At 36.4% G+C, this 21,217-nt stretch overlaps 1 protein-coding gene across 24 annotated transcripts in view; it reads left to right on the top strand.

Moving 5' to 3' along the window:
* Positions 1-21,217, top strand: part of ARPP21 (cAMP regulated phosphoprotein 21) — a 206,522-nt gene that overhangs the window by 83,408 nt on the left and 101,897 nt on the right. For 23 of the 24 annotated variants that reach the window (XM_084283179.1, XM_084283176.1, XM_084283178.1 and 20 more), the window contains 6 exons: positions 11,398-11,566; positions 13,271-13,476; positions 14,300-14,341; positions 15,195-15,284; positions 19,391-19,538; positions 20,736-20,814. In XM_084283179.1, coding sequence (XP_084139305.1) covers positions 13,309-13,476; positions 14,300-14,341; positions 15,195-15,284; positions 19,391-19,538; positions 20,736-20,814 — 527 coding nt within the window. In that variant the 5' untranslated portion in view covers positions 11,398-11,566; positions 13,271-13,308. The remainder of the gene's footprint in view (positions 1-11,397; positions 11,567-13,270; positions 13,477-14,299; positions 14,342-15,194; positions 15,285-19,390; positions 19,539-20,735; positions 20,815-21,217) is intronic. The other variant, XM_084283167.1, reaches the window with a different exon arrangement.

The raw sequence follows: 21,217 nt of genomic DNA, 5'->3' as shown, positions 1-21,217 counted from the left end.
ATAATATTTCTTATAGCACATTGTTTATGCTGTGGGAATCATCACTTTGAAAATCTTGACTTCTGTGTGCTTAAAATCTCTCTTGAAATCCAACATTAATGTATTTTTTCTTCTGCATATAGATTTATTTGTGCCTGATGGTGATAAAAATCAAGTCATGAATGCCATCTTAGTATCCCTGTGAACTCTGCATTGCAACCAGTTCTTCTCCTTCACTTACCGTTTTTGCAATAGAAACTGATACAAGAAGAAATAGTTATTTATGCATACAATGAGATGAAAACTCTAAGCTCCCATTATGACCCTGTTATGTCTCAGTAAATTCCAAATGATCTCTGATAATTATTTATTTATTTTTTGAAAACCAGATTGAAATACTGCTTGCTTGTCTTACAGATACAAGCAAAGGAATGCTTAAATTATATTTTTATTTTGTTAACCAGAAATTATGGGACCATTTTGCAATCTAGGCAGCTTTTGGTCCTTGTCCCGCAGTACAGTTAACAGGAACTGTACTGCGGTCCTTGTCCCGCAGTACAGTTCCTGTGTCAAGATTACACCATGTAGATGTCAGGAGATTATTAAAACTTAGAAGAGTGAGGAAGTAAACCCACAATGTCTACTGAAGCTAACATCACCAACTTGCCCTGGCGGCACAGCAAGCCTTGGTCCCTCCAGTCCAGTGGTGGGATTCCTAGGCTGTCAGCTTTTAGCTTGCTTCCAGTCTCATCTTGACTTTATCCTGTTCAGTTTGGCTCTCCAATGTTTGAGTGTTTTAGTTAGCCATATGAAGTAGCTTACACAGTCTGGAAGATTGACCTGAAACTGGTCCTGTGAGGGTCTGATTATTTCTGCTCAGTTGAAGAAGATAGCTACGCAGTCAGTGTTACTTTGTTCATCATGCTTTCTGCTGTCATCATCTTTCTAGGACTCCTGTTGAAATTGGGAAAAATTTGCATGGAGCAACATGGCAATTTGTAATCATCAGCAGGGTATTCTATTTGAAATGATTTTGTTCAGTTTGCTGTTATTGAAACTGAGGTGCAGAAATCTTGTTTTGCTGTATCTTTGACTAGAAGCTGGGATTTCCATAAGGGTCTAAAGTACTTAGGTGTCCATATTTCCTTGGACATTAATGAGTGCTTAAGAGTCTTTGTTATCCTACATTTTGAGAAAATGCAGTTCAGCATTGATAACAGGATGTTGATATAACTGTTACAGTTTTAAGAGATTTGGTTTTGTCCCTAAATGTACGTATTGCATTATTGTCTCATACTGGCTGGTGGATTTGTTCACTGTATTATGGTAGTTCTAAGCAGCTCCTTTCAAAATTTGCTGTGGAGGATGCTGGGTAAGCACGGATTAAAAATATTCCCCTCATCAGAAAAGATGCAATCCATTTAATTTTGTAATGTTAAAATCACAAATTAGACTTCAAGATCATGCCTGGAATACTTGAAAAGCAGCTGCAGCCTTTCATTTCAGAGGTGCTGTATTTGCAACTGCTGATAATCTTGGATTGGTGTTGGAAGAATGTATCATGATATATTAACTATGACAGCCACAACTTCAAGACTCCTTGCTTATAGTCCAAGGTGAAGTTGTCAATAAAAGCAAATCCTTTTGTGATCATATACTTTCAGGGAGATCTCAGGTTGCATGCTTATTTTCTATGAGCTGCTTGTGCAAGTCAACAGCTCTCTTCATGAGAACCAAAATTCAAAAGGGGGGTAGAAAGAAGAGAAATGGCTGGTCCTTGGTATGTTGTCTCTTTAGTTGTCCACTGATGTAAAAAACAAACAACAACAACAAAATGTTCCTTAGGCATAACACTTGCCGAGATCATAAGTGTGAGGTGGCTTCGTATCTCCATTCATGGATGACTTTCTGAGGATCAGGGCTTTTCTGGCATGATTTTTAACTTGAAATAACCAAACACCACAAGTGAAATTTGAGCCTGTGGTACATTGGCCTGTGTGATGCAGTTACATGAGTTGTTGGTGGGCTTGTTCTCGGTCCTTTGTAAATCATGGATGTTTCCTAAATACAAGTCACTTAACTATATATTTTTTTTTAAAGTCCACCTTAGACTGTGCCTTCAGGTGTTCTGACTCATGGCGGCTATCGTCCTACCTGAAAGTAAATTAAAGCATTGAGCTTGCTGCTACATTCCTTTTTTTTTTTTTTTTTTTTTTTTTTTTTTTTTTTTTTTAATTCAATGGTTTTATTAAGTAACTTTTTTTTTCTCTTGCAGTTTAAGGGAAGAATAAGACACTTGTCTGGTCGTTCTGTATATATTGCACATGTGTTTAAAAGTCAATGCTGATTTGTAAAGCCTGTGACTGATCAGGTACACAACATAGAATACTAGGTAATAGCAAAAGGAAAAAAATACGCAGCTTTGCCATTCCTTTTCAGCAAAAAAGAATTCTTGAAATGTCAGCTTGATTTTTTTTTTTTCTATTTTAAGGAGAATTTAGAGAACATTGCTCAATAATGAAACCTCTTTCTATTGGAAATATTTTGGAAAATAAGTAACTTCTAGAGGAAGCTGAAGCTAATTTCAAATGTATTCATTGTTAAATTATTTTTTCAAGTCCTCCCTTAGGTTTTCAGATATTGCCATAATTTTCATACTGTTGGGTAGTTGCTCATTTTATTGAAATATTTCTTACAGTAAGAAAATGCTTGGTATTTTATACTGCAATTTTTTTCATTTCTATAATAGGGTGAAAAGTTTCATTCTATCATACAGATTTATCTGAAAGTCATGCATTATTGTAAGTCCAGTGAATCTTCAGAACACTTGCTTCTTTGTGATTATTTACACTTGCTCCTGTAGATATCTGCTTAAAGTGGAATATCTGTAAGCATGCTTATAGTCAGCACCTGTCTTTAACAGTTCCCTGGGTGTTTTAACCAAATACTGGAATGGAACCTATTTACTATTTGTTTGTTTTTGTTTAATAATTATAAACCAAATTTCATTTTGTGAATTTGGAGATATTGTGACACTTATCACGCTGTATTTGAAATAGTTGCTTGTTTTATTCTGTTGTAAGAAACTGCGATTTTTTTCCTCTTTCCCTTTTCAGTTTGAACTAGTACAGTAAATACATGTTTTAAAGCAATATTTGATCAGAAGATTGGTTTTGCTACAAACTATAAATAAAGCAAAACATGTAGGATGATAGTTTTACCTCTTTTGTCTTTTGCAGAAAATTCTCAAGCAGATAATTTTTAATGCCAGAAGAAAAGACAAGGGCATAAATTCCGGCCATTGCACTTAGATAAGTTATGATAAAACATGCTTAGGGTAAGGCCTTTTTTATTAAGGAGGCTGATTTGCAAGAAGGCTCACAGTTCCTCAGAACCAGGCTTACAGTAGCAGAGTGATTATTGACTTGCCCTTTCTCATAATTGTGTCATGTTTCATCAGTCTTTGGATATCTTTAAGATATCAGAATAAATCCTGAGGCTCAAAAGCATAGCATTATATATTAAGAAAAATTGGCCAAACAGATTTTGTCTTCTGCAAAAGTTCTTGTCTTCTGGCTTCAGTTCTTGCAAGGGGGAGGTCATGCTAGACTCAAAATACAATTAAATTGGCGAACAGTATTCCATTCACAGATGTTTTGTTTTGTTTTTTTTAACGTTGAGAGGAAAAAAAAATTACTGGATTATGTGGTTGAGTGCTTCAGCAAATTTTTAATCCCTATCCCATCCAGCAAATTGACGTAGTTTGTGGAACATTCTCTTTGGCATTTTCTTTTTTGAAAAAGAAAACACAAATACTACTAATTGCATTGGTCTATGGAGGATGCGTGTAATGCATTTTGATTTCTATCTGGCATTGGGTGCTGTACTAATTAAATTTATAAAGCATCACCTGATTGTTACATATTGAAATTAACTCATTTTATGAACAGTTTCAAAATTTCAGTGAGAGTACCTCTGGTTTTGTTCTTTAACCTTTACTAATATATATTCCATTCTCTCATTTCAGTGTTCTGCTTTATAATCAGATTGCTGTTCTTCTTTGATACATAGCACAGCAATGGGCGGGGGGGCTGTAGGGGGAGTGGAGAGAGATGATGCAGCCATTCTGCCATGGAAATAGAATATATTATGGACTGTAGAATTTCTGTCCTGTACTTCTATTCTGTAATTTAAACCTCAGTATTTTTAGATTATTGATGTAGTTAGTGGTTTCTAGTGCCAAGTAAGACAGATTGTCTCACAGCAGGTAAATACAATTTTGGATATTATAGAGGTTTTTTTTTATTATTGTATTCAAACTTGTGGAGACTTCAATCTGTATAACAAGATTTAAAGTACTCAAAAAATGTTACTTTTTCTGATTTTTGTTTTGAATGTACTTTTTGATAAAATATGTACTTTTCTACTTGGAATTTAATAGGACATATTCTTTGGAGACATTGGCTTGAAAGTTTGATTTCTGCTGTGTATTCATTGCTCTTTTATTAATTTATGTGTCATGAAGCTTTCTGGATGGGTATATTTGGGGTGGCCAGATACATTTTCAACAAAACTACTTATCTCTCTTTCTCATAAGTATGTTGTAATTTCTTCCCAGAAAAACACAAATAGACATCCAAATGCTTTTTCTGCCTTTTCTTTTGTTCACAGTATCACATGGAGTTTGGAATTACCTACTGGAAAAGTCAAACATAATGCAGAAACCACAGGATTTCTGGCAAGATGTTGTCAGCAGCAAAAGCTACAAATCCACTCTAGGAACTGACACTGCTGCTTTTGTAAACCAGGGCTTTTGCCTTTTCTCTTGTTACAATTGTAACTGCTTTTGGAGAGGATTTTTTCCTCTTGCTAACCCTTACCATGCCAGTAAAGCATACCTGAACCTGCTTCATTTTTGTAGCTTTGCTTGATTTTTTTAATTGTACTTGCGTTGCTAATAACGTAATGTGATATCAGTACCTGTCTTAAGATGTGTGCTAACATAGATTGGGGATCTCAGAGAACATTTGTTCTTAGGCTTTGGGAAGAATTGAATAAAGGAATAAGTAAAGCTAAGCTTTTAGTTTACTGTGTGTAAGGCAAACTGGATTTAATGCATGGATTAAAAAAATAAATAGAGAAAGTATTGAAGGTACAAGAAGCACAGCTTGACTTGCAGAACCAAAACAGGTTTTAAGAACTTCTGCATTAAATTAAAATGTATATATTTTTTAAAAGAAATAAAACTAAGCTGTATATTCATTCAGATCTTGTTATAACAGCAATCCCAGTTTACCACAAACAGCTTGAATTTTCTCCCCTAGAAGATGCCGGATACCTGTAGTCTCTCTGTTACAGCTCCTGGACTCTGCAGTAGCTCTGACAGAAGTCAGTAACTTCTGCTGTGCTGTTGATCAGCATTTCATATTGAAACCATAAGTATTCATTCCGTGTCTGCAATTGCTTATGATAATCGCTGTCTGAAACTGTTTTTAGTATTTGTGGAAAAGGAGCTCCTCTAGTGTGTTCAGTGCTATGCTGCAGGGCGTGAAGGAGTTCTGCCTGCACAAAGCAGAATGCAGTCCTGGTGGAGGAAGAGTAGGAGAGAGGTGTAAGGAATGGCTGAAGTAGACTGTCAATTGGTAGAAGTCACAGTAGATGTAGGTAATAATGGAAATGGTGTATACCTGTTTATATGCCAAATAAAAGGAGTTGGCTTTTTTAAGCCCAACAGCAGTGAATGAGGTGATTTACAGTTATTTCCCACAGCACAAGAAAAATACCAAGAAATCAGAAAAGCAATTTTAAATAAAGAACCTGTATTGGTACAAGAAGAAAAACATACAAAAGATTTGTATACAGCTGGGGAGTGGAGAAGGGTGTCCTGCTAAGGCAGCGAGGTTCTTGAACATCCTGACAGATTACTACAGTGTCCTCTGTAGTCCCCCTCTTAACCTTGAAATAAAGTTCATCAGTCTATAAAGAGGACTTTTGTGTTATGATTGCCTTTGATAGGCAAGAAAAAGACCTGATAATTGTGGAGTTTTGGTCCCCTTTTCCATTTGAATTGCGTATTTTCCTATATGGGTTATTGGACTCATAGAATTTGAGAAAGAGAGCTTTTGTGCAGTGACAGGTGACTTGGTTGGGAACCATGTTGTCTGTGTTTGGAGTCACGAGAGCTGTACTGCTTTCTGCCAACTGAGAACCTGACCAGTTAGTTGAATGATTTTGGTTTTAGGGAAATTTGTCAGGATTATGTCTGGGAATGAGATACAAATTGGCATGTGTTCGACATGCATGACTCTATGTTGAATGCTGGACTAAAGCGTACAACTCATTCCAGGGGTGCTGACTGGTACATTTGGTTATCTTGTTAAAAGTTTGTGTTACTCAGCTTCTGACAAACTTATATGATTGACATTTATGAGCCAGTTCAATCAAAGCATCTTTTCATGATGATCCTGGAAAACTTCAAATGGTCATCATGACAGAAAAATGTGTGGGTATTTTTTTTTTCTTTTTTGAAGTCTTTTATTATGCATGAAAACAGGTTTTTCCTGTAGGCTGTGTGTATTTATTTTCCTGGTCAGACTTTCTAGCTTTGTAGAAATATAACAAGCTAGGGGGAACATGGTCATTATTACTTGACTGAAGATGGTGAGATTGACGTGAGGTCTTCTGACAGGGGATTAAAATGGAAAATATTGGTGACATTAGGAGAAAGAGGATCTTTGAAATACAGAATCAGGTAGAAATCACAAAAAATCACTTCTTTTTTTGATTATTAGACTGTTCTCATCCCTGCTGTAACTTGTAAATACTGGATTTCATGTGCAGGTGGGGAGGAAAGTTAATGCTAGCCTTTATGCATCCGAAGACAGAAGCTTCACCTGGGATGCTGTTCCTCATATCTGCTATTCTCCTGTTTTCTTTCTAAAAGAGAATTGGGTGTCTCAGGATCCGAAGTCTGATCCAAAATAGCTCAGTTCATCCCATTTACATTAACTTTGACCATTGTTACCACTGAGGGCTGTTTGCTGAACTTCTTAGTGTGGGTCAGCGGCCTCAGCACTGTTACAGAGATGCTCGTTTTTCTGCCAATCCTGGTGGGGTGTGTGTGTGTGTATAAAGCCTTTACTATCTGACAGTCTGTGTTAAAATGCCAACAATAAATAAGTTTAAATCACCTTTTATCCACAAAGGTCTGTAGCATGTGGGAACAGAAAATGTAGGCAATCACTGCATCAGTTTTTGTGATGATGATGGAGATGAGACAAAGTGAAAATGAGGAGGTGGGAAATCAGGCTTCAAACATTTCTACTATAAATACTCTTTGTCCTTGTGGTTTTTTTTTTGTTTGTTTTTTGTTTGTTTGTTTGTTTTTTGTTCGTTCGTTTTTAAGGTTAAATGGATAGCTCACAAATACATACATCTGAGAAAACAGGAAGGAGCACTCTGTACTGCAGGTCAAATGATGTAGATTCAGAGGACTAGGACCGATAACTGAGTAGTAGTGTGTACAAAACTAAAAACTATAGGATTTTGTTTTACTTGCTTTTTTTTTTTTTTAATAGGGTTTATATTCTAAAGCTTTTCTTTGAAGCTACCACAAAGACTTGAAGCTTTTGTTTTCAGTTTTAAACCTGAGATTGCCTTAGAATTGCTTGATGCTGGAAACTGAAACTTTTAAGTATAGGTCAAATAGCAGCAAGTTTATTCTTTAAACCACAAAAGTTTGGCAACATCGAGGGCTGTGTGTACAGATGATTTTAAGGTAATGTTGTAGTCAGTTTGTAGTCACTAAGTTGTGTGGTGGAAATCATCTGACATCTGTTTCCAGTGGCAAAGAGGATTCTCTGTGTAGATTCAGAGATCAGAAGTGCACTCTGAATTCTCCCACTGCAATAATTTCAGTGTATGGGCTTGTACCTCTGAGCCATACATGTGAATGGAGAACCACCACGAGGAGGGATGAGGAGAATCCTGACATGTAGGTGCTGCCTACCTCAGCCATGGCAGCTTTATTTGGAGAAGAAACTTGGCTGTCGCTCAGGCAGCGTGCAGCTGCTGCCTGCTCCTAGGTAAACTCAGGCTAGTAAACTAGGCTTAAAACCTGCTCATCTTCTCTTCTGAACTAGGACATGACGATATTTATTCATATTATGTATATATACATATACATAAGAATCTCAAAATTCCTCTTTTAGTAACAGAAGCATGCAATACCTTTGAGACCATGAAAATATTTCCTGGTACTTAATACAGGAATGGCTTCCTTTCCTATGGTGGGCTTTTAGAGTTTTGTTAGAAGCCTCTGTTTAATTTCAGTTGATAATCAGTGATCAGATGTTCATTGAGAAGGGCTTTCTAATGCTTTTGCTTGTTGTTCTATTCTGTGCTTTTTTTTTTTTTTTTTTTTTTTTTTTTTTTTTTTTGACAGCTCACCTTCTGGGTATAGTTTCTAAACTCCTGCATTGAATTTAGTGGGTTGTTTGTTTTGTTTTGTTTTGTTTTGTTTTTGGAATCCACATGGCATGTGTTGTATGAATGTATGCTCCTTCTTTGTCCTTTTGCCTCTGAGCCTTGGCAGTATCTGCTCCAGCTTGGTAGCATCCTCAGCTTCTGAAATGAAAATCCTATTGATAAAGAAAACCGTTTAAGAAGAAATAGCATTTTCATCCTGCAACATATTCTGATCAGCTGGCATTCATAAATTCGTTGCTAACTGAAGATATCATTTGTGTTCAAGAGGGTCTACAAAAAAGCTTCGTGTGCACCTGTGTTTTGTTCCAGTGCTGTGTGTAGTGCTCAGATTGCTTTAAGGAATTAGAGGCTCAAATTTTGTCACAAGCTTCTGTAGACCACTTCAAAGATCCAAGACCTCTATAACATTTGTCTCACTTGTAAATGAGGAACGTGCTTTTTGCCTAGCAACAAGTTTTGCTGTTTCTACCTGAGGATCAAAACCCCAAGTGCATGTGCTCAGCCTCTTGTGTCACTTTGGTGCTGAAGGTTTGACAGTCAAATCAGCACTGACATTTCTGTTGATGTGCAAGAAAGAGAATAATCCAGTATGTTTCTCCATGGCAGTGCTGTCGCTGCAGGACTGACAATAGCAAAAAGTGCATTCATCGCTGAATAACTAGATATCCTGGAAACATGCAAAAAATAGAAATGTATTTTCCATTAAAATCTCTCACTTAATGCCTATTTTGCCTTTTGATGGCTATGATGCCTTTTTGCTATTTATATACTCCCTGAAGCATTTTGTAGAAATCTGAGTCTCTTTGGAAAACCACCCAAACAACCAGAAATGTAGTTTTACGTATTGTAGTATGTAAAGGGTTAGTCATCACTTGTAAGTTGCCTAATGAAGGAGGAGGAAATTTATATTAAGAGAAGGCAAAGGCTTGACTCTGACAGGTATATGTCTTAATTCTTCCTGCCTTTTTTTCTCACCCTCAGAAGATAATTCTGAAGGAATTTCTAAAATCATCCGAACAAACCTGCATTGCAGGTTTGAAAAATGGTAGCTGCACGCTGTAAGCTTATTTTCCCACTTTTTGTTGGGAAAATATACAGGATTTGTTGTTCTTGTTTTAACTTAAGATTCTGTGGTTTTCTCATAGATTGACAATGAAAAATTATGTTGGCATCAGAGATTTTAAGTGTAACAATATGGGGAATTCAGCTTATGAAGAAATATGTCTTTGGTAACGCATGATAAGATTATGTTGAGCATCTGTAGCACAGGACCAGAAATGCTGTTTATTGAAGCCTTGGCAGATCACTTGCTGGATCTAATACCCTTTGTTTGTTCGGTTTGTAGCCTATTTTTGTTTTGCTCTGTTTGTTTGCTTTATGAACAGTTAATTTGTAATGCTGAAGGATCCTGAAATAATCTTTTGTTTTCTGATTTTGGTACAGATTACCTATTTCTAGGGTTAGTTTTTGAAAGCTTTTGATTGCATGTTATCTCCTCTGGTTGGCTGTCTTACAGGTGAAACTGTAACACACTGTATTTCCTTGGGTTTCTTTGTGTGTGTGTGTGTGTTTTTTTTTCTTCTTCCCTGTTTTTGTTTGTTTGTTTGTGTGTCTGTTTTGATTTGGGTGGATATTGGCTCCATGAAGTCTGTTTTTACATGCACTTGATTGCTTAGGCATGATTTTCCATGTTGTTACTTTGGCACTCTCATAGTGATCAATAAAGTGTATTTCTCAGATAAATTTACTGAAAATATCCTGTTGGAAATACCAGAAAGTAAGTGGGAAGACATACTCTGTATTACTCTGCACAAATTAGGCATGTTGAGGGAAGGAAAGACTTCTGTGTATGTTAGTTTGTAGGCTTATAGAAGTGTACAGAGCTGTGTGCTCTTTTTCTGGGTGCACCTGAGATTCTGGAGGCAGCAGGACTTGGTTTTTGTGCTAAATTCTGTTTCTGTCTCATGAAATTCAGCTACATTAATGTTGTGAGCCCCTGTGCATGGTAACATACTGCAAGGCAATTGCAACAAGGTGCAATTTCAAGTGTGTCTCAGAAACAAGGCGTCTAATATTAGACTTGAAACAGTCTTCATTTTTTTCTTCTTCCCAAGCAGAATGCTGTGGGTTTCTTCCTATCTGTAGTTTTTGTGCATGTAGCCATGGCTTGTAAATCTGATTTGTCCCGAAGTGCTCCTTTTCTGTCAGACCAGTTCTTCAGCTGGCCAACATGGTCCTGATGCGCAACATATATTACATTGCTGAGGCAACTCTTTCTTCAGGTTTATTTCCCTGATGATAACCTGGAGATCTCCTATGTACTCTACACGTAGCCTGAAAAGGAAGTTATTTTTGGCAGTGTTTGGGGGGATGGGGTTTTTCTTCTCCTCATATTCTCGACCATTTCAACTTTTATTCAGCTTATTAAACAAGCACCTCAACTTACCGCCCTGGCAGAGGGAGTCACTTTCTAAAAGCATCTAGCTGCTTTTTCAATCCTGTTTGAATATTGAGATTTTAATTGTAGCACAAGCTGTAGTTAAAAACATTCAAGTCTTTCTTGCTCATTCCCACATTGATTTCTGTTGAAGCAAACAGATGAGCTTATATATAAATATGTATATATGATTTTTATAATGAAAAGTGCTGGAATTCACTAAAAAAGGTTAAAATTGAAGTGAGTAATCTTCAGTGCATAATGCAATTGTTAATTTTAGCTCTTTGCGTAGGAGCTGTTATGACTTGAACAGCCGGCTCTAGCCTTCATTAGAGAAGAAGCAGGCAGTTTTGAGACAGGTGGAGCTGGATCAAGCTGTGAAAGTGATTTGCTTGAAGCTGGTCATTAGCGTTAGAAAACTGGTCCTATCTATTGCATCCGTAGCCGTACAATGATCATTACCACTATTACTTTTTAATTTTCATCTTTTCCAGGTTGATGATGATCTGTCAAACTCTTTGAAGAACCAGCATGGAGATTGGCATGCTGAACTGTTAATGGGGACATGGGACTCAAGTTGTCATTGATCATTTGTGTGGACATAACTAGCAAAGAGCAACAGAAGACGCTAGAAAGACAGTGGGAATTATAGCAGTTTTTCAGGTAAATGGTTTCTTCAGTGTGGCTGATAAACTATGACTGTAATTTTTGTTGTTGTTTGTTTTTTTTTTTTTTTTTGAATGTTATGCAAGTATGTAGATGAGCTACCAGGATAATGTGCCCACAAAATACTTGTTTGTAAGCGATTTTTGATTGTAAATCCTTAACAAATCAAAGATCTTTTAACAGACCAATTCCTGGTCTCAAAATTCATCCTGGTTTGAAATGCTATCAAAGTGCTTCAGGTTTCAGCTGTTGTAGCAGAATAGCCAATGCCATTACACTTCCTGGGTAGGAGGGTGGGGAGAATGAGACCAACTCAAGGCTTGAATTGGCTTACTGTGATCGAATTTATAAGCTTAGTATTCCAGTTGCCTTGTTTATGAACCAGTAGTTTCCTATCTTGCAAAATCCATATTTCTTCTCGAAATAAAATAGTGTTTTAATGTATCATGTAGGAAGGATTTTATTTGCTTACCATGTCAAAAGATAAGCATAAACTTGAACTAGTAAGGTTTTAAACACTAGCATGTTTGATTTTTTCACTTTAAAGAAGCCTAAAAAATTGGAGGTACGTGATGATGGATCTGTTGAGTGTTGATTACAAGCCATAAAAAGAAACTTGGCAAAGTGTGTTTTTGTTTAATTGCCACTGTATCATTGTTGCGAAGTGGCAAGATATTGCAGAAGACTTTCTGTTCTTCTCTACTGCAGTTTTTTTTCTTAAAATGCATCTTAAGCCACATGGATGAGGGGGGGGTGTGGGGAAATTAATTTATTCATGAGTCTCATTTGACAGTTGATAAGTGGGGGAGGCTTGGAGAGGGAGCTAGAGAGAGAATAATAACAGGCTTTAACTTTAAAAAGCCTTTAAAGCTTCTGTACAACAACCTATTGTGAGCTGAGCATAAATGCAGTTCAGCTGAGATATCTTCGTTAGAAATAACCTGACAAGGGCTTCCTGTAGGATTTTCACAGTGCTTAAGAGTGACATGGGGCTTGAGAAGTGGCTTATGACTTTTAATAATGGAGCTGTCAGTTTGATGCCTGAAAATTCTGACCATGAGAGCTTTATTGCCAAATTTAGATTTCTTATTTATGTTGTTATTACCTTTCCAACTGACTTTTTTTTTTTTTTTTTTTTTTTTTTACCAATTGTGAGTGCTATAGGCTTCTGCCATATGCAAAAGCTATGGTTGAAGGTTGAAAAGCTGTGGTATCGTTGGTGCTTACTTTTTGTTTTATTTTTGACTGTTTTCTTTTTCTTAAAAGAAAGAAAGGTCTAGAGGAGGGGAGCACTAGCATGCCAGTGACCTGGAAGGCAGAATGGGTCCTTCCCTGCCTGGTGTCACTGAACTCCATTGTAGAGGGTCCCTCACCATCCCTGCCTGCACCTCTGCAGTGGGCTGGGCAGGGAGTCCCAGTGACATACCTTATATCTGTTTTCTACCAAGACTGTTTAGGTTGGAGCTCTGCTTGTTTATCCCAACTTAATTATGCTGTTACCCAAAATTGTTGATTAACTATATCACTTCACCGGGGGCATGTGTAGCTTTCAGATCCTGAGCTGCTTGGTTGGGCTTGTGTATTGAGCGGGATTAAATAACTTGCTTGGGAGGAGGAAAAAAAAAAAAAAAAGTAAAATAAAAATTCACTCTTGGTGTTTTGTTTTATGTGTTTTTGTGTTGTGGTATCTTGACCTTTCAGGTCACCAAATCTTGTTATTTTAATTTCTGTCTGGAAGAATGTCTGAACAAGGTAAATTGAACCAGGAGACAGCAGAGGAAGCTGTGAAAGAACAGGAGTCTGCCCTCTCTGAAGCGACCCGAGACAACTGTATTCTTAATAAATCTGAAAGCTCAGAAGTAGAGGAAAAGGAGGAAAAACTGAGTGATGCCAAGACAGAGCTGCAGGTAAGACACGAAAAGTGAATGTGTGTATTACGTATTAATGTGTTTTGCTTGCCTTTCCATTTCTATGATCTCTTCCGTTGCCTATGCTTCTATTTTTCTCTCATAATTTTAGACTGTCTCTTTTTTATTTTTAATTTTTGTCCTTTTATCTCCCTATAAAATAAGTATTTTTGTTACACCTTTCAAGCTCTTTAGGCTGCTGTCCGTGTTACTAATTTTTCTGAGAAGTTAATTCCTACACATCTGTGCTAAAGCTTGGTGAAATATTTGACTGTTTTCACTCTTTGGGGATTTAGAAAACTACCTTGATCTCATGAATTTAGAGGTAATACTAATAAATAATTACTTAATGTGTGGTTTGGTTTGTAGGTGTTACAGCCTACAAAAACTTGTTATGCAAAGCCTGAAAAGGTAATTTAATAAGACTATCAAATGAGGGGGGTCCAAATCCTTTTTCTCAGTGGAATATAAAATAAAGGGAGACTACAATTTAAGAGGAATTTGGAGAGGGGGAGCATTTACTTAAGTATGCCTTTTCTTGTACCTTTTATTATATGCAAAAATTGCAAATCACTATGCAACATTTTTGCTATTATACATGTTTTTAAATGAATAAAGTGAGCAGAGATGATTCTCTGTTCTCCCTGTTTTCCGGACTGGGTTTGGGGAAGTTGTTTTTGCAATCAGCACCTCATTAAAATAGAATTCTAGGAGTGGTTTTATCTCTTCATTTGTTGGTAATGCTCTTGTCATGCACATTTTCCCCTGAAATGATAACTACTGCGCTTTTTTTTTTTTTTTTTTTTTTTTTTCCTATGACCAGAAACGAGGTGCAAACCAGAACCAGCAGAAAAAGAGATCCAAGGTAATGGTCCATCTCTGTTTGGAATTGCATGCTGAGGTGTAATGGTAGGATAAAGAATTTCAATCAAATGTCTGTCTACAGTTGAAATGTTGGACTTTCATCAAGTGGTTGTATTTTTTTCCTTGCCTTTCTCATTTTGTCTTTCCTTTTACCCCATAATCTTGCTGCACAAAGGCAGAAGAGTTCCTCTAGATTAAGCTATGACAGTCTCTCTCCTTTATCCATCATGCCTTCGTGCTGCTGAGCTTGTGTGTGCTTTTGTTAGACAGCATGTGTGTTTGAGTGCACCAGTGGAGAAGAAAAAAAATCAGTGGTTTTGCTTTAGAAGTTAACGTTTTTGTTTGAATTTGATTTTAATGGTGTAATCTCATTGTAAAGGAGCAGAGACTGACTAGCTCTCTGGGGAAATGTAGGGTGGGGAAAGAATCTTCTTGGAGCGTGGGGGGGAAGTTTCTTTCAATTTTTCAAGTGCCGAGTCTGTAAAACTTGCAGGTTTTACTGTCTGTATTCCTTTGGTATAATGTTACTGGAAGCAAAAAAAAATAGAGAACCTTTGAGTTATACTTTATGTTGAATTAGCTTTGAATTGGAATAACTATTCCAATTATTTCATGGACTTAGATGAAGTAAGCGAACTGCAACAGAAATTATTAAAAGCAAAAAGAAAGCTACCACCTTCCGTATGTGGCAAGTGGCTCATTGCTTACAATGTCACATCTAAGACAGATAAGGTTTTCCTGGGTGGGTATATACCAGTTATTTGGGATGTTTAGGAATAGCTGATGTGTGCAGTTTATGCGAATTGAGGTCGGCAGGAGTTTTCTCTGTCTTGCATTCTTTCTCTTTTATGCAGTCAGGAGCTAAAGGAAAACTTGTCCGGAGTCTTGCTGTTTGCGAAGAGACATCCCCTCGCCCGGGAGCAGAAAGTCTTCATGATAATCAGGTACATTTACCGTCATTGCTGTTAGCTGCATGGTTAAACTCCATGTGCTGTTGCATGGTTATGTTACTTAATTGGGCATTTACCAATGTCTTTCTTGGGGGAAAGATTACATTCAACAACAAATACATTTGTATGAAGTTACCTGGTTTAGCGTGAACTTTATTTCAAAACACTAGTTTTACATTTTGTCACAGGGATTTGTTTGCTTTTTTTTTCCAGACCCCCTGAAAATTTCAGCAAATGGAAAAGAATTCAAAAGAATTTAGATTAAAAAAAAAATAGTAACAATCAAAAAAATATTAATGTTCTTTTCTCTAAGGCTATCTCTTTCAAGACTGCAATGGTTACAATTATGATTATGCTCTGGTTTCTGGTTCCTCTGAGACCCCAGTTCATATTAGTCACATCAAATTTACAGGTCCTTCACTCTCCAAAATACTTTGATAGAGTCAAAGGTGCCTCCTACTGAGTGGCATTTGCTCACTAAACTCTTGATGTAGAGTTTCCAGTATCAAAAAGCTTGTATTTGAGTTTATCTGTACTGGTAGCGTGGTATTCCCAGTGGCTGGTAGAGTTCTGTCCCTTCACCTTGGAGTCTAATGCTGGTGGCAGTCTTTGTAGACTCGCTTCAAACCACCCCCCTCCACCCCCAAAAGCAAAAGCAAAAAAAATCAAATATTTGTTTGCTTGTTAATAATAAGACTTAAGAAGGGAAAAAAAAATAAAACCACAAGCTCTGCATATAGTTTGTATGTGCAAATGAGATCAGCCGTAGAGAGAGTTTGAGGAAATAACTTCTTGTGAGCTTAGCACAAAAACAAAAATCACTTTAAGTGTACTTTATCACAGTTTCCTCTATTGACTTGAAATAAAACAAATTCAGCTTTCCTCTTAGCTCATAAGTATGAAAAGGTTTTTCTTTTTATTTTTTATTTTTTTTTCCTTGAAAGACCAAAAACCAGGTTGTTTAGCAGGGGGACTGACTACTACATGTTCTACTGCTCTACAATGATGCTTATGCAGTTGATAGGTTATTTTATCAGTTGTTCTGTTGTAGGTATATGCTTCTAGCTTAACATGTGTTGCTCAAGATGTGTGGCTTTTGTTCTGCTTTCATTTGTATTTTCTATTGTTTAATGGAGAATGAAAAGGAGAGAAATATAAAGAATTTGTACTAAGTATGGCACGGTAGCTGCTAATGTACTGCACAGGTCATGTACCACACCTGCAAGAGACTGGCAGGTGTTGAGGTAAAACTCCTGTCCAGGTCATGCCCCAACACCAGGCAGAGGAGGAGTTTCACACAGCCTCTGGTCTTAACTGATCTGACCAGGTACGTATGGCAAGGATTTCCTTGACCATAATGACACAATAACGGAAGATAAGGTGCCTCCCAGGACCCTGGCATACATTTTGTAAAGATGCAGTTGGCCGGGTCTAATTAATGAGAGAGGAATTACATTTTTGCTCTTGCTGACCTCTTGCTAATGAAAGCAGCTCAGCTTTGCCGTGGAAAGCTGGACCTACAGTCTTCTCCTTGGACTGCCTGAAGGGTACAGAAGTTTTTGTGCCAACCTAACTGCTTTGCTTTCACTTTAGAGGAGAAAAAGCTTATTTTCAGTTCGAATATTTTTTTAAATTATTTTATCTTAATGGTTTACAAAGCACAAGAAATTAATTACCAGAGAATGTATGGTACGTTGCCGGAACTACAGAGTGTGGATTGTACTGCAGACTTGATGTTTGTATTTATATTTGAAAACTTGCCTTCATTCCCCTGTGTAGGGAAAAAAAACTTGTTTACCTGTATTACTTGATCTTGAACTCTTACCTGATGGTTCACTATGTCCTTACTTACAAGGAATGTTGCCTTTAATGTTATACTATTGACCAATAAGTGTGTTATTGCAATTTGAACATTTATTTTGTTGCTCACTATACTTACCTTGTATTAATGTATTTATTAACATTGTATTTTATTATTGAGAAAAATCAATAAAACTGTAACAAAATATACAGTAGTTTGCTTTCACGACTCTACAGCCCTTTTGTGTATTTCTTCTAATGCAATCAAATATATAAGTATTATGTTACATGTAAGACAGTATTTATTGTATGTTCATATGTGTGCTTATGTGTAAAGTCTGTCCTTTTTCTTTTCAATGAAATAAGTGCATTTTAACAGCCACTGTGAAGCTTAAGATTAATGTCCTGAGAATGGCACAGCCAGTTACATTTTTCTCCTCTGTTTGGAAAAGCTAATGGCACACTCACTTTACTCTAGACAGTTCAGGGAATCAGAACTGTCCTTCAGGGTCTTTTGGCAGTGTTTGATCCAAACATGTGATTTGAATGAGAAACTGAACTGCCATTTGAAGTGAAAGAAAGCAGGCATAACATTAGCCCCCTGAGAGCAACTGAGCAGGTTAGCAAACATTTTCCTATCTATCCTTATCTCAGAAGGCCAGGAGTTCCCCCTTGTTCCCTTTGTACACTCAGATTTTGGCTAATATTGTCATCCAGAACTAAGAGAAGCAGGGATTAAAGATGGTATTTAAGGTTAAATTTGGGCTCTAAGTCTTTGTTTCTCTTTTACGGTACCTTACATTTTGAGTCATCCATGCCACATTTGATTAAGCTGAGAAACTATCCAATTCCTGTCTTACCATGGCATGTTTATGCTGATATCTTGTTCTGTAAGGATTTTGTCTTACATGTGTTGTGGTGACTGATTTGTAGTTCTTATTTAAAAACTAACAAACAAAATACACACACACACACACACACACAATCTCAAACACATCCAGAAACCTAAGGTTTATTTTTAAAAAATATATTGAAAGTATCACTTGGATTCATAATGACCTGGTTACTTTAGAATTAAATAAATAAAAATAAAACCCACCCAAAAAAGCCCTTACTTTAAAGTTTCATATTTATATTTTTGGAATGCTGGTATTCTTTGAAAAATTGTGACATAAGGGAGTTTACTAGCATTCAAGAATTTCAGATTTTCTCTGTTAAGGATAAATTTGGATTTCATTAATGTGATACCAGAAATTTATTGGGCATGCAGGATTCTCATGTATTAAATACTGCATTATCAGGGAGTTTTGTCACAGCTTAATACAAGTGTGCGTTTTTACACCAAAGCATATACTTGACCATTTATTTCTTCAAAAAATGTGAACACAGAAGTATGATCACTTAAGTTTTGTACAATCAGCTTGTTTTCTTTGGAGGTTATCATGGCATTATTTATATTTTTCAATATGTATCGATTTGTGTTTTGTCCAAACAAAGTAATGTTGTTAAATGGGGAATAGTAAGTTCCTTAAAGCAAATCAGAAAAGGTGAAACAGCTTGAATTTTTGGTTTTAATTAATTTTTAAAGCTGAGATATGCTTTCAAAAGGATTCAGACTCTGAAATACTGAAGTTTGAGGATAAAATTTGTGATGCCTTGGAAAATTTCACTTACCACAACTTGTTAGGAAGTAGTGGTGCACAATTCACCCCTTAAGCTAAAGGCCTGTTTGCATAAGTCTTTAAATATAAAGTACCCAAAAACTTAGTAAGCCCTCTTAATACAACTGATTTCATCACTTGCTGGCATGCTTCTTCTGTCAGAGCTCAAAAGCTCAGCCTGGCTGATACTGCATTTTCTTGTACAAAGCAGTTCACATGAACTTTTTTTTTTTTTTTTGGGGGGGGGGAGGGGGGAGTTGCATCTATCTATAAATCATTATGTCACGTATTTAACAGATGTTAAATTTTAGAATTACTTAAAGCCCATATGAAATGCATTTTACTGTTCTAGCAATTCTTGGAGGAGAGTTATTGAAGTGGAGAATAATGTACCTCTAACATAAGTAGAATAAAAGCTTATAGATTGCAAACAATAGGAAATAAATTCACCTACTATAAGAACTTGGCCTCTAAGATGTCATTATTCTCCTGGAGGGGGAAAAAAGAAAAAAAGGAAAGAAATGTATCTGGCTTTAGATTTTCTAGCCATGCACAGTTTAATGCAAATCTACACAGGTTAAAAGTCATGGGAACTGTACTGAATCTGGCCATGAATTATCTTTTTCTTCCTCCCAACAGGAATCAATACAACTACAACTTTCAAGTTTTCCTAGTTTGCAAGAAGACAAAACTAGTAAGGATGACAATGAGAAAGAAAAAGAAAAGGATAAAAATAAAGAAAAAGATAAAAACAGTGAAAAAAACAAGATCAGAATGTTATCAAAAGGTGAAATTGAAATATTTAAATTGTTATAATTACTTTAACAAGCATGCATTTCTTTATGTGCATAAATACACAATATTAATGTATTCATGAATTGAGAAAATTCAGAACATGAAATGTGTATGCATGAGTGTTTTTCATACAAATGCTGGGCTTTGAAAGTGAGAAACCGTCCGAACTATTTTAATGTAGATGTTATATATACATATTTTCGTGTAAAAATAATTCTTCTGAACCCTTAATCATGACAGCGTGAACATATATGCGTAAAGGTGTGATTATATAAGTGTAAGACTAATACTTTTCCCTGTTGATGATAATACACTGACAAGTCATTTGTGCAATATAGACAGCAGAGTAATCCTCTTCAGTATTGCTCCTCTATCTTGGAGAATTTCTCTTAAATGATGTAAGGAAATCCACCTGTGACCTTTAATCTGTACTGCCATTTACTATTAGTTATCTGTTATCTATTACCACCTTCTATGACTTGTCTGATTTTTGTATCTAAATACAGTGTTAAAAAAATGTATTTTTATTTGTCAGTGGTACCGGGTTGCAACGTAATCTCTAAAAATAATCATTGCCTACCTGGCTGCGGATCTGCGGCTGGTGTGAATTGTCAGTTGGCTTCAATGGAGCGCTCACGGTTCACGCCAGCTTGAGGATCTGCGCACGCCTTTGAGTCAGGCAGTACGACAGTACTGAAAAATTAATTCTAACTGCTGTCATGCATCACCATTACCTGCCCACTCTTAGGCATTACTGGGTTTTCAGTCTGTTTATGCTAATAAAATTCCCGCTGGCATAATGCTTCACTTTCTGCGTGTATAGCGTATATTAAGTGATGCAAAGATGTATCAATGGATAAAATTATTTTTAAACTTCAAAGTTTAAAAGAAAAGCATGGAAGGGTCTTGATTGGCATTGAAGATAACTCATGATTTTCAAATAACCAACACTTTCCTTCAGTGTCCAGTTTTGGTTCTGCGTTCTCATTGAAACACTATAGAGGAATCACACACATCCACCCAATGCTTCCAAGAGTAGTTTTTTTTCACCTGAACTCCAAATGAATATGTAAACTCCACATATGCTCACAGATTGTCACTGGAAAATGAAATTTGGTTTACAGTGTAGCTTAATCATAACCGTTGAAATAAAATAAATGAGTGGGGGGTGTTTGTTTTTATTTTTCAGATTTCAGTCAAGAGTATACAGACTCAACAGGCATAGATCTGCATGAGTTTCTCATTAATACGTTAAAGAATAACCCCAGGTAGGTATTTTCTGCATTAGAGCTGGTACTCTTGAAATTGTAGCTGACATTCTCAGAAATCCTATAAACTGAATCCCATAAACTGTACACCATGTTTTTTTAGTTCTGGAGATGGTTATGAGGGAAAATATAAATGAGGTAGGTTTTCAGCTGAGCAAAAAGCTATAAGAAGTCACTGGTTCCTACTCCCCTTCTAATTTATCTTCTAATTTCACTTTTTGACATCTGGTCTTTGTCCTTAACTTCTTGCATAAAGCCCCTACATGATTTTAGCAGTAGTATAGTCATTACAATTGAAGACTTGTACGTGAGTATAAAGTAGCTTTCTTCTGGCAATGCTGTACACAATTAATACTGTGTGCATAGTGCTGAATTCTGCTTTTGGTATTTCCAATTTTCATTT

This window comes from Netta rufina (genome assembly GCF_964035555.1).
Source record: "Netta rufina genome assembly, chromosome: 2".
NCBI classification, from domain to species: Eukaryota; Metazoa; Chordata; class Aves; order Anseriformes; family Anatidae; genus Netta; species Netta rufina.
This window is presented reverse-complemented; position numbering and strand designations above follow the sequence as displayed.